The following is a 13,767-nucleotide window of genomic DNA, read 5'->3' on the forward strand; positions in this document are numbered from 1 at the left end:
GCTGCTTTTTTCTTGGGGCTCCCGTTTCACCCCTGACACTTACAGGTGTCGCTTTTGGGGGTCCTTGGGGATTCACTATGTTGAATAGGCCTTGGGTCTTAACGTCCTTTCTCTCCCTCTCTGCCAAACAGTCAAACGTGAGCTCAAGATGCACTAGTATTTGGCAGGTCTCTTGCCTTATGACTTCAACTCATTGTGTATATCTTCACTCTCCCAACTGTATTAAAAATTTCTTGGAGTTCCCTTTGCGGCTCAGCAGAAACAAACCCAACTACTATCTATGAGGATGCAGGTTCAATCCCTGGCCTCACTCAGTTGGTATTGCCACAAGGTGTGGTGTTGGCTGCAGATGTGGTTCAGATCCAGCATTGCTCTGGCTGTGGTGTAGGCCAGCAGCTGCAGCTCTGATTCGACCCCTAGCTTAGGAATTTCCATATGCCATGGGTACAGCCCTAAAAAGAAAAAAAAAAAATCTTAAAAGCAAGGGCCATAGAGTAGATTTATTTCATATTTTGTAAAGTGCTGCACATAGGAGGATCAGTGTGATTCAGGGATAATGACAGGCAGTTTACATGTCTTATGTGTATTATCTCATAAAATGTCTTATAAACAAACCACAAATTACTGCTGAGGAATCTGAGACACAGAGAGGTTAAGTAAATTGCCCAAGCTCACGTAGGACAGCTAATCAGGGTAGACTGACTTCATAGCCTATATTCCCTTAACCATTGTGCTACTACTCGTGGAGTTTTATTTGAGGAAAATAGTGGAAAATGTGGCATGATGGGACCAAACTATGTGTGGAGTCTTATATATCTTTCAGAATTTTGACACGTGGTAGGCCCTTCATAATTAAGTATAATGTCTTAGGAAAACTAAGGTGGTTGCTATACTGAAGAGCAGTTGAAGATGCCAGGGTAAAATGATAGACTGGCTAGATTTATGGCATCTAGTAAAATGATTCTTAATAGATTTTTTAGTCCAGAAGACACAGGATTGCCAAAGTTATTTTTCTTTTTTAGCTATTGAAATCCTTAAACATTTGGTTTATAGATTTATGCAATTCCTTGTGTCATAAACAAGATGTGGCTCAGCAAATATTTTCTTTAACATGAGGTTTTTGTTTTTAATATCAACACAGTCTTTTTGTGAAGTATTAGGAGAAAAGAACTGTAAAGTCTAACCTATTTAAAATTACTGAGAAAATAGTTCTAGGAGATATATAGGGTTTGCTTAGGAACTTTAATCACTTTCTCTTTTCATTTAAGATGCCAGTGACAGTGGGCGTTCTTATAAAACAGTCCTGGACCGTTGGAGAGAGTCTCTCCTTTCTTCTGCTAGTCTATCCCAAGTCTTTCTTCATCTCTCCACCTTGGATCGCAGTGTGATATGGTCTAAATCTATACTGAATGCACGTTGCAAGATATGCCGAAAGAAAGGCGATGCTGAAAACATGGTACTTTGTGATGGCTGTGATCGGGGTCATCATACCTACTGTGTTCGGCCAAAGCTCAAGGTATTTTTTTCACCTCCTTCTCAGATCAGAATTGAGGCATTGAGATTCTTTGCATCAAATGATTAATGATATTTATATGATTTATCAGACTGTGCCTGAAGGAGATTGGTTTTGTCCAGAGTGTCGGCCGAAGCAACGGTCTAGAAGACTCTCCTCTAGACAGAGACCATCCTTGGAAAGTGATGAAGAGCTGGAAGACAGTCTGGAAGGTGAGGATGATGAAGTTGATGATGATGATGAAGAGGGTCAAAGTGAGGAGGAAGAGTATGAGGTAGAACAAGATGAAGATGATTCTCAAGAAGAGGAAGAAGTCAGGTAAGTCCTAACATGCAATAAAATGAGAGTTTATGAGGAGTGTTAACCATACAGTCTCTTCACTGTCCAAATACAAATGAAATGGTTGGGGTCCATAATTTTTTTAAAACTAGTGCAGAGTATACTGGTATAAAGTTACCCTTGTTTTTCATGTATTACAAACATCAGAAGATGGAAAAGAGATTCTTGGTGTTGAGGCACAGTAAGTTTAAGGTCTATTTGTATGCCATTCATTGGCCAAAACTGTAGGATACTCAGTATCAATAGTAATGAAAAATGACAGTCTCCTGTAGCATAAGGAGGCAAAAGATTTGCATTTTAAGTTTCTGAGGAGTTCCTGTTGTGACTCAACTAGTTGGGTTGATTACCATAAGGACTCAGATTTGATCCCTGGCCTCACTCAGTGGGTTAAGGATCTGGTGTTGCCGTGAGCTGTGGTGTAGGTGGCAAACATGGCTTGGATCCTTCATAGCTGTGGCTCTGGCATAGGCTGGCAGCTGCAGCTTAGATTTGATCCCTAGCCTGGGAACCCCCATATGCCACAGATACAGCCCTAAAAAGCAAAAAATAGGTTTTTCACTACGATTAAGTCCATTTATTCTGTTCTTCTAAGAATTTCATTACAGTTTATCATAATTTAGGATTTGATATTCATGATGATGTCCTTGAAATTATTAAACATTCTCTTTGCATTATAAAGAAATACATGAAAGCACATTTTAAATTTCATGAAAAATCTATTGGCTCTAAATTTAAGGAGTTAAATATAGGTTAAGTCTCAGTGACATAGAAAAGCTTAGTTTGTAGAACTCATTGGCTGAATGAATATAGAACAAGGGGAATAAAAGTGATTATATGTTCATCACTGCTCTGTAAAGTAATTGTTTTGTAACACTATTCATAGCCCACCAAAACGAGGAAGACCTCAAGTTAGATTGTCAATTAAAACAAGAAGGAAACTGAGCTCTTCTTTCTCAAGTCGTGGCCAACGACAAGATCCTGGAAGATATACTTCAAGGAGTCAGCAGAGTACACCCAAAACAACTCTTTCTTCTAAAACTACCAGTAGAAGCCTAAGAAAGATAAAATCTGCTCCTCCTACAGAAACTAAGTCTTTAAGAATTGCCAGTCGTTCTACTCGCCAGAGTCATGACCCACTGCAAGCAGATGTATTCGTGGAACTACTTAGTCCTCGTAGAAAACGTAGAGGCAGGAAAAGTGCTAATAATACACCAGAAAGTAGTCCCAACCTGCCTAACTTCAGGGTCATTGCTACAAAGTCAAGTGAGCAATCAAGATCTCTAAATGTTGCTTCAAAACTTTCTCTGCAAGATAGTGAATCCAAGAGAAGAGGCAGGAAGAGACAATCTACAGGTATGAAGACCTCTAATTTAAATTATTCTTTTTAAAAATTTTTATTATAGTTGATTTACAATGTTCTGTCAATTTCTGCTGTTCTGCGAAGTAACCTAGTTACAGATATTTATAAATTCTTTTTCTCACATTATCCTCCATCATGTTCTATCACAAGTGACTAGATATAGTTCCCTGTGCTATACAGCAGGTTCTCATTGCTTATTCACTGCAAATGCAATAGTTTGCATCTACAAACCCCAAACTCCTAGTCCATTCCACTCCTTCTGCGTCCCTCTTGGCAACCACACGTCTGTTCTCCATGTCCGTGAGTTTGTTTCTTTTCTGTAGATAGGTTCATTTGTACCATATTTTAGATTCCAGGTATAAATGATATCATATGGTATTTATTCTTACCTAAGAAAATTGAGTGATTTGGAAAGGTTGAATGTTGAGATACTTTGGATCATTTTCAAAAGACTCACTATTCAGAATTACTATGGAGCAACCTAACCTGAAGCATAATATTCAAGGAAGGGGCAGCTATTTGGGAACTAAAGATAAACTGCATTACTAGTAATTCTACTAATATAGCAGAGTAGTTGTTAAGAAATTCGCAAACAGCGAGTTCCGTTGTGGCTCAGCAGGTTACGAATGTTACAAGCATCCATGAGCCTGTGGGTTTGATCCCTGGCCTTGCCAGTGGAATCCAGTGTTGCTGTGGCTGGTAGTTGCAGTTCTGATTCAACCCCTAGCCTAGGAACTTCTATGTGCCATGGCCCTAAGAAAAAGCAAAAAAGAAAGAAAGAAGGAAAAATTTGCAATGTTCTGAGGTTTTTTGTTTTTGTTTTTTTGTGGGTTTTTTCCTTTTTGCCTCTTCTAGGACCAAACCCTTGGCATATGGAGGTTCCCACACTAGGGGTCGAATCAGAACTGTAGCTGCCGGCCTTCGCCACAGCCACAGCAACGCAGGATCCGAGCCGCGTCTGTGACCCATACCGCAGCTCATGGCAACGCCGGATCCTTAACCCACTGAGCAAGGCCAGGGATCGAACCCGAAACCTCGTGGTTCCTAGTTGGATTCATTAGCCACTGAGCCACAACAGGAACTCCTACAATGTTCTGTTTTTAATGGAGAGATTGGCCAATACTCGCACAGCCTCAACTTATCACAGTATAACATGTTTCATTCTCTTCCACCTTTTCTTCCTTCAAAACACACATACTCATCATCACCTCGATGAGCTACTTTTGGTAATTTGGTAAGTCTCCCATCTAACACACTGAATCTGGGGCAAGGGAGAGTTGGGAACAGTAATATTGCTAAGGAGTGATGACCAATGATCTTTTTTTTTTTTTTTTTTTTAAGGGGAGTCAGCAGGAGCCCTTTTTAGTTCCCCACCCTCATGATAGCTTTTGCTGAGGGGCCACTGCTAGCACCCCACTTGCTCCCTTCCCTTTGGCCTAAGACGGCAGGGCAGTGCAAGGGCAGTATGGGGACACTGAAGGAGCACATCACGACTCCCCGTTCCCAGAATCATCATCATCATAACACTCGGCAGACCAACTATCTTTTTAATTCTGATAATTATTGTTCATAGTAGTATTTATCCATATAATAATGCCTTTACCCATTTATCTCTTTTTTTTTTTTTGTCTTTTTGCTATTTCTTGGGCTGCTCCCACAGCATATGGAGGTTCCCAGGCTAGGGGTTGAATCGGAGCTGCAGCCGCCGGCCTACGCCAGAGCCACAGCAACACGGGATCGGAGCCGCATCCTTGACCTACACCACAGCTCACGGCAACGCCGGATCATTAACCCACTGAGCAAGGGCAGGGATTGAACCCACAACCTCATGGTTCCTAGTCGGATTCGTTAACCACTGCGCCACAACGGGAACTCCATACCCATTTATCTCTTCAATCCTATCTTCCCTTTTCTTTAATGTCAGTAGTAATAAAACTTTGATTTTTTTAAAAAATGACGTTAAACAAAAAATGCTACTACTGTTCTTTGAAGAATTTTAGAGAGTTTGTGTTGCATTATTCAAAAACGTGACTGGGATTTCCTGTCATGGTGCAGCGAAAACGAATCCGACTAGGAACCATGAGGTTTCGGGTTCGATCCCTGGCCTTGCTGAGTGGGTCAAGGATCCAGAGTTGCAGTGAGCTGTGGTGTAGGTGGCAGACACAGCTCGGATCTGGTGTTGCTGTGGCTGTGGCATAGGCCGACGGCTACAGCTCTGATTCAACCCTAGCCTGGGAACCTCCATATGCTATGCCACCAGTGCGGGCCTAAAAAGACAAAAGGGAAAAAAAAAGAAAAGAAAGGAAAAAAAGTGACTGTATTAAGGAATTCATTGACAAAAGAATGGAACATGATGCAGTCACCAGGTTGTCAAGTTTTGCTGGGGAAATATCAGATAACTTTGCACAAGATCTAATTTAGCTTTTCCTATCTCCTTATCTGTTTTGCTCTTCCCCAATCATGTTTGAAACCTTCTTGTTTTAAAACAAAAAACAAACAAACAAAAATCTGTTCTTAATTGATTTGTGAACTTACTAATAACCTAGTTCTAAGGACAAATAAAGGGGAAATGTATGGATTTACATTTAAGCAGGTAATTTAAACTCCTAAATTCATATATGGGCTATACTGCTCTTTTCTACTAATTCATATACCTTAAATCTCATTATACACCTTACATTTTGTGAGGTAAAATTTTGCTCTAAGAAAATCCTCCATATAGTTCCCTCTGTGTTGCATTGGATTAAGAATCCAATTGCAGCAACTCAGGTCACTGCTGGGGTGTGGGTTCCATCCAGGCAGGCACAGTGAGTTAAAGGATCTGGTGTTGCTTCAGCTGCAATGTAAGTCACAGCTACAGTTTGGCTTGGATTCAGTACTTGGCCCAGGAATTTCCGTATGTCATGCATGCAGCTGTTAAAAGAAGAAAGAAAGAAAATCCTCCATATACAATTGATGAAATTAAATTTTTGAGAATAATCTTTTATTTCATCTTTGATAAATACTTTTTATTATGCAACGTAATTTATAAAAAGACCGAGTTTCTCAATCCAAGGAGGTTGTTTTCCTAAGATGTAGTTCAGGAAATTCCAGGGAATTGTTTGCTTTCATTTTACTATAGTCCAAGACATATTTTTAATAAAATGGAGTAAAAAAACAATCCACAGATTTTGTGTTCTAGAATTTCCTTTTTTTGTTTCTCACCTGTGCCACGTGGAAGTTCCTGGGCCAGAAATTGAACCCCTGCTCCTGGAGCCACAGCAGTGATAATGCCGAGTCTTTAACAGCTAGGTCACCAGGGTACTTCTAGAATGTCCTTTTGTATTACACTCTTTACAGTCTGTTCCCAGTGAATGTTTATTTCAGTTGGAAACTTTTAATATCAAAAGGAAATAATGTTGTGGTTGCCAAGGGGGAGGGAGTGGGTGGACTGGGAGCTTGGGGTTAATAGATGCAAACTATTGCATTTGGAGTGGATAAGCAATGAGATCCTGCTGTATAGCATAGGGAACTGTATCTAGTCAATTGTGATGATATAAAGGACATGATGGAGGATAATGTGAGGAAAAGAATGTATATATATGTGTATGTGGCTAGGTCACTTTGCTGTACAGTAGAAAATTGACAGCACTATCAACCAACTATAATGGAAAAAGTAAAAATCTAAAAAAAAGAAAGGAAATAATGAATTTTTGGTCTAAATTTATATGTCTCAGCACGTAAGTTAGTTTAACATCTCAGTGGGTAGAGTATCGGTTTTCTGGTTGAATTTAGTTTTTATTTATATGCCCTGTTTGGCTTGTGGTGATCAAATATTTTGCTTGGTTATCACCTAATAATTAATACAATTCTTTATTCAGAATCATCTCCTATGACACTGAATCGAAGGAGTTCAGGCCGACAGGGAGGAGTTCATGAATTGTCTGCTTTTGAACAACTTGTTGTGGAATTGGTACGGCATGATGACAGCTGGCCTTTTTTGAAACTTGTTTCTAAAATCCAGGTAATATTACTAGACTTTATAAAATGTATTCATGTATATATCTGATTTAGTCTACATGGCAACTTTGAGGTAGTCAAAGTACTTATTTAGTCACTGTCTACTTAAGAAAAAAAACTTGGCAAGTTGGTTCCTATATTGAAAAAAATGGAGTTAGATAGTCTTCTCAGTCCCTTCTAGTGCTGTGACTGATTCTTTTGTTTTTGTTTTTAGATAACTTTACTTTTAAATGTTTATGACTAGTAGGAAACTTCACTGAATAGGAAAACAAATAGAGATACTTGCTTTTGTTTTGGCCAAATAGTACAAATGAGATGTGGAAGAGAAATTTCCTCTTGATAGAAGTTTTAAAAGAAAAATAACACATTTTTGGAAATGATTTAAAATTGAAGAATCCTGTCGTGGCTCAGCAGGTTAAGGACCTGACTATATCCATAAGGACACGGGCTCAATCCCTGGCCTTGCTCAGTGGGTGAAGGATCTGGTGTTGCCATGAGCTATGGTGTAGGTCACAAACGTGGCTCAGATCTGGCATTGCTGTGGCTATGGCGTAGACTGGCAGCTGTAGCTCCAGTTAGACCCCTAGTCTGGGAACTTCCATATGTTGCAGGTGCAGCCAAAAAAAGACAAAAAAAATTTGATAACCAGAGTTACTCTAATGCTGCTATGACTAGTTCTTATAAATTATGACAGTGTGTTGAAATAACCTCACTTTTTTTATGTAATGAATATATATGTAATGGGTTCAGCTGAGTATCATTATTGGTATTTCTGTTATGTGAAACAGTGTCTCTCGAACTTTAGCAAATACCAGAATCACCAGAGAGCTTGCTAAAGCAGAGATGACTGGTCCCCACCCAGAGTTCTTGATTAACTAGGTCTGGGATGATGCCAAGTCATTTACATTACTAAAAAGTCCCCAAATGAGGCTGATGGTGCTGGTCCAGGGACCACAGTTTGAAAAACATTGATGTAAAAGATAGATAGCTTAAATAACAGAGATGGCATATCCTAAGGGATGTGAGATGGGGCTGTGGTTATTTAATATGTATGGCAGAATCTGATAGCCATATATAGTACTATAGAATTTAATATGTATGGCAGAATCATATAGCCATACATAGTACTATAGCAGAGATAGGACAGTGAGAGTGTACTGTCTAGAAGTTATAATGGTCTTTCAGATGTAGAGAAGAGGAGTTTGATTTGAGCATTTCAGAGGGAGGGAATAGCAGGAATTAGAAAATTTTTCTGTGGAAGAACTGTTTGGTCTGGTCATTGAAGAAAGATGGAATTTCTACAGTGAGAAATGGAATGAGGACAGTTCAGGAAGTGGGAACAATGAGTTTAAAGACCAAGAAGTGAGAATATGGGAGTGATGGGTAATTTGAGTGCAGCAGAGGGTACGTTAGAGGGGCTCAGACACGACTAGACTATAAAAGGCCTCGTCGGTATTAGGGGACAGTCCCTGAATGAAAAAGTGACATCATCAGAATTCTACTTTGAGATTTCTAAAGCCAGAATGTATAGGATTAACCAACATTGAATACCATCTTATAAAAGTTAACTCTCAGTTTGACTGTAACTGATTTTTCCTGAGTAGTATATATGGAGAAAAAGATAGCACACAAGCAAATCTGTAATCTACCTTTTTCATAATAAATTGATAACATTTTTATAGTATCAAATAAGTTTCTACAGCATTATAGTGACTGAAATGTATTATGTAGTTTTAATGGACTAAGAGTATTCAGAGGTTAATATTCAGTTGCTTTTAAGTGTAAAACTTGCATGTATTTGACTACTTATCTCCAATAAATTTTCTGTGGGAGAGATATATTTGAATTATTTTACAGGTCCCAGACTATTATGACATCATCAAAAAGCCCATTGCCTTAAATATAATTCGTGAAAAAGTGAACAAATGTGAATATAAATTAGCATGTGAGTAATTTATGTTTTTCTCTGATAATTATTTCTGGGCAGGTAGAGGGTAGTTTTCTTTTTATTTAATGATGTATATTAATGTAATTGCGTAGATGGCATTCCAAAAAAAATCCCTGAAACGCTTAAATATGCATATATAAAAGGTGGATGGGGATTGAATGAGTTAAAGATATTTTCTAGAATCTGATCTTAGTAGACATTCTTTGTAATTACATGAAATGCATCTAAATAAATAATTGCATATTCTCAATAAAACAGTTTTTAACATATTTGTTGTTAGACAATTTAAGCTTTAGTTCTGCCTCCTTGTTTCAGTCTTTATTTCCTAAAGAAAAAATACACTTCCATTTTCTTAATGACATTTCCAGATATGATACAAAAGTTATATTTATAATTTGCTTTCTAATCTCTTTTTTTTTTTCATTCTAGCTGAGTTTATTGATGATATTGAGTTAATGTTTTCGAACTGCTTTGAATACAACCCTCGTAACACAAGTGAAGCAAAAGCTGGAAGTAGGCTTCAAGCTTTTTTTCACATTCAGGCACAAAAACTTGGACTCCATGTCACCCCTGGGAATGTGGATCAGGTTAGCACACCTCCGGCAGCAAAAAAGTCACGAATCTAATTTTGTCCTTCTAAAGGATATATCTGAAGAAAACAAATTGTTCATGAAAATGGAACGTTAAATCATGCTCTAAAGCAGACATATATATATAAAGCAATAACAACTGATTGACCACATTGAAGTGTGGCCTGCACTATATATATTCTCAACGTTAATATTAAGCACTCAGGAGAATGTAGGAAAGATTTCCTTTGCTACAGTTTTGTTCAGTATCTACTAAGTTTGATAGATGTATTGGATACAGTACTGGTTTACAGAGGTTTTTGTACATTTTGAGATCATTCATGTGTCCCCATATCTCAGAAAATATTTTTTCACCTATGATTTATTTTGCCATTGACTTTTTTTGGAAGTGTGGTATTAAGGGAGATTTATCTACACAGATCTTCCATTATAACACAGTTTAGAAAAAAGTTATGTCTGAGAATTGTTTAATGAGCACATTCTTTCAACACTACACATGAATGAATCCAATTTTATATCCTTGAAGTGCTGTACCAGTGCTGGCTGGAGGTATTAAGTCTGAGTTTATTAATTAGATATTTATTTAGCATTCAGAGTAATTTGTGAATTTGTTTTGTATTTATAAAATTTGTACCTGGAAAATGTTCTTTAATTTTTTAAACATTTTATTGTGTTTTCGTTTTATTTCTCTAACTTCCTTAATCAATCAATAAAAGATAATACCCTCCCCTTTCCCTGGCAGTTCTTTCGGTTTTACAGAACTGTATTGTAAGTTTTTATGTACAACTTTTTAAGTGTACAAATAAAATGATACATTTTTTTCAAGTATTCTGAATTTCTGGAATTTTGACAAATAAGAATTTGACTTCTGCATGCGATAAATACAGACCATAGGAGTCTATGTTTTATTGTACCTGAGTCTATATAGCAGTGGTTTCATCTTTTTCTGCCCAAACCCTTGAGGAGTAAGATACTTCCCATCACTAACAGTAACATTCTATGGCAGGGATTCTCATTAAAAGGAGAAAAGAAAGTTTGCAATATGCCCACCTAGTTAAGAAACACCACTCTGAAAAAAATGTTTTTGTTAAAATAGGAAGTGCTGTTTCTTAGATGTGGAAAATATGTGCAGGTCTCTGTTTTGGAGGAGTAGCTGTTTCTTTTTAGGATGTAAAATTCAGGGATCCTCTCTAGGGTTTGGGGGTAGTAAGTAGAGGGGACCATCCCTCTATTTTCTCACCTGAAATCCTCAGGATTTAATTAGGTTCATTTGTTTGGGAAGTTACCCCTCTACTTTTTTTTATTTTTTGTCTTTTTTTTTTTTTTTTTTTTTTAGGGCCACACTGTGGCATATGGAGGTTCCCAGGCTAGGGGGTCCAATCAGAGCTACAGGGGCTGGCCTACACCACAGCCACAGCAACGTGGGATCTGAGCCAAGTCTATGACCTATACCACAGCTCACAACAACGCCGGATCCTTAATACACTGAGCAAGGCCTGGGCTTGAACCCCGAGTCTTCATGAATGCTAGTCAGGTTCGTTAACCACTGAGCCACAACGGGAACTCTACGCATCTACTTCCTTTCTTTCTCACATACTCTGAGATTATCAATTCCTTGGATTTTTTTATATGAATATGTTCATATCTGTAACTGTTGATAAATTTGTAATCATTTCAATACCAATAACCAGATTTCTTAGAAAATTTTACTAAATGGTGTTTAAATACTTGAAAGAGAATTCTAAAATATCATTACATTTTAATAGTAAACCATCTGATTGCTTAATATTCTTCACATTTTGGAATTTTTTTTTTTTTAATTACTGCACCCCTGGTTTATGGAAATTCCCAGGCCAGGGACTGAATCCAAGGCACACCTATGCTGCACCTACAGCAACAACGGATCCTTTAACCCACTACTCTAGGCCAGGGATTGAGCCTGCACTTCCACAGCAACCCAAGCCACTGCATTTGGATTCTTAATCCACTGTGCCACAGCAGGAACGCCAATATCCCTCACTTTTTAATGTTAATAACTAGTAACTTTATATTTGCTTTTCTTCTGAACAAACACAAAGAAGGAATTATTTCTGATCAACTAATTGAATTATTCAGTCTGAAAGTCAGTCTTAACACATGCCATTTATCTTACATGTTGCCTTTCTCAGATTCAGTTAAAATAGGACATTGGGGAGTTCCTGCTGTGGCGCAGTGGAAACAAATCTGACTAGTATCCATGAGGATGCAGGTTCAATCCCTGGCTATGCTCAGTGGGTCGGGAATCTGCCATTGTTGTAACCTGTGGTGTACGTCACAGACGCAGCTCAGATCCCGAGTTGCTGTGGCTGTGGCGTAGGCCGGCAGCTATAGCTCTTATTCAACCCCCAGCCTGGGAACTTCCATATGTGACCACTGCAGCCCTAAAAAGCAAAAAAAAAAAAAAAAAATTGGACATTGCCTTTTAATCTTTCTAGCCAGATTGTTTTATATACAATAAGCATCATTTATTCCCGTGCATATCTGCAGTAGTTGAAGTTTTATACAGCAACAAGGTTAACACATAAAGACATGTGGTAATGGCTGAGATGTCACATTGACCTGATAAAGAAAGCAAAGCAGTCAGCATCATTTGACTTCTATTTTGCTTTTATGTTTTTATTCAAGGAGACAGGATTGCATAGTGGAATGAGTAAAACAAAAACATAATTAAGAAAACTGAAGTCCAAGACAGTGAAGGAGACATTTCAGTCAGCTGGGTACTTCTTAATGATTTCAGATGAATTATATTTCTAAAAGCACTTGATTTGTAATTGCAAGAGAATACCAGAAGGGAAAGGAATATTAACATATCCTGCTATATATACCAAGCCCATTAATATAAAAGTTTTTATCCTCCGTATCCAATAACTATGGGAAATGCTTTTTATGTTAAATAAGGCAATTGGTTTTGTTATTATTTTTCTCTGCATTTTTCTTTTTTGTTTTTGGTTTTGGTGGGTAAAGGAGAAAAAGATAGCTTCATTGCTTTGCCCAGGCAAAGGGGGCCACAGCAGGCTAATGCCTTAAAGACTGTGCCCTTCTCTCCATTTTTCAAGTGAGGGTTTAGACTCAGATGAATTTTGTTTTTCCAAGTACTTGCCCAAGATCACAGAGTAAATGTCACCAGACTGTCAGCGTTCCATCTGGTTAACACTAGGATGGTGTCACTAGGTACACTAGGGTATCTCCAGGAAGATGAGAAATATGCAGATTTGTCTTTGTGAACAATATAAAGGGGTGAGCAAAAGGGAAAATAGAGCATGTTTATATACGTGTGTTCATGTCAGATAATAATCTACCTCACGTTTTTTGGAGCAGTATTCATTGCAAACAGATGGTTCTTTTCCTTCTTAGTTTGTAGTTTCTCAGGATCTCTATCTTCATATTTTTTATTCATGTGCTCAGACTGTGTACTGAAGGCTGCATGAGTATTGGAAAAGTTTGCTGTCTTCCGAACTTTGGATTTAGTTACAGTGTATATTTGGCTACAGAGTCCTTAATATTGAAGCATATGTAGAAACGTGTGAGAAGCAGAAATTTAATACCTATGCCAAGCTTGGAAGGTAGCAGTTCTTGCAATATCTTTCATTCTCTCCTTTGTTTGCCATTTTTCCCCCAGTATTAGAATATTTTAAAATTTTACACTTTTTCTTGAGAGAAAAGGAGTTGCACACATGTGGGTATGTTGTTTGATTTCAGAAAAATGGGTAGATTGCTTAGGTTAATTTCTCTAACAATAGAAGGAGGATTATACTTAAGCTACAAATTCCACATTAGCCTTTATGCTCACTGATAAAGAGAAGTTGCAGTGTTAATAAAGGTATCAAAGCAAACGTCTAGGAAAAATATGCACGAACATCTGTGTATAAGTAATTTAATGGTATATTAATGACTGATCAACCCTCTATAATCTTTCTATTGATTCTTTTTCTCAAAGTTTTGTCTTGGGAACCAGCAACGCTTCCTAGTGAAGAAATTT

The 13,767-nt window shown here is 37.8% G+C and overlaps 1 protein-coding gene across 2 annotated transcripts in view; it reads left to right on the plus strand.

Annotated features, from left to right (window-relative positions):
- Positions 1 to 10,574, plus strand: part of BAZ1A (bromodomain adjacent to zinc finger domain 1A) — a 101,470-nt gene extending 90,896 nt beyond the window's left edge. For both annotated transcript variants that reach the window (XM_047794884.1, XM_047794883.1), the window contains 6 exons: positions 1,269 to 1,516; positions 1,605 to 1,831; positions 2,736 to 3,205; positions 7,073 to 7,215; positions 9,069 to 9,156; positions 9,589 to 10,574. In XM_047794884.1, coding sequence (XP_047650840.1) covers positions 1,269 to 1,516; positions 1,605 to 1,831; positions 2,736 to 3,205; positions 7,073 to 7,215; positions 9,069 to 9,156; positions 9,589 to 9,785 — 1,373 coding nt within the window. In that variant the 3' untranslated portion in view covers positions 9,786 to 10,574. The remainder of the gene's footprint in view (positions 1 to 1,268; positions 1,517 to 1,604; positions 1,832 to 2,735; positions 3,206 to 7,072; positions 7,216 to 9,068; positions 9,157 to 9,588) is intronic.
- Positions 10,575 to 13,767: the final 3,193 nt, after the last annotated feature.

The sequence above is a fragment of the Phacochoerus africanus genome, chromosome 9 (assembly GCF_016906955.1).
Source record: "Phacochoerus africanus isolate WHEZ1 chromosome 9, ROS_Pafr_v1, whole genome shotgun sequence".
In the NCBI taxonomy this organism is placed as follows: Eukaryota; Metazoa; Chordata; class Mammalia; order Artiodactyla; family Suidae; genus Phacochoerus; species Phacochoerus africanus.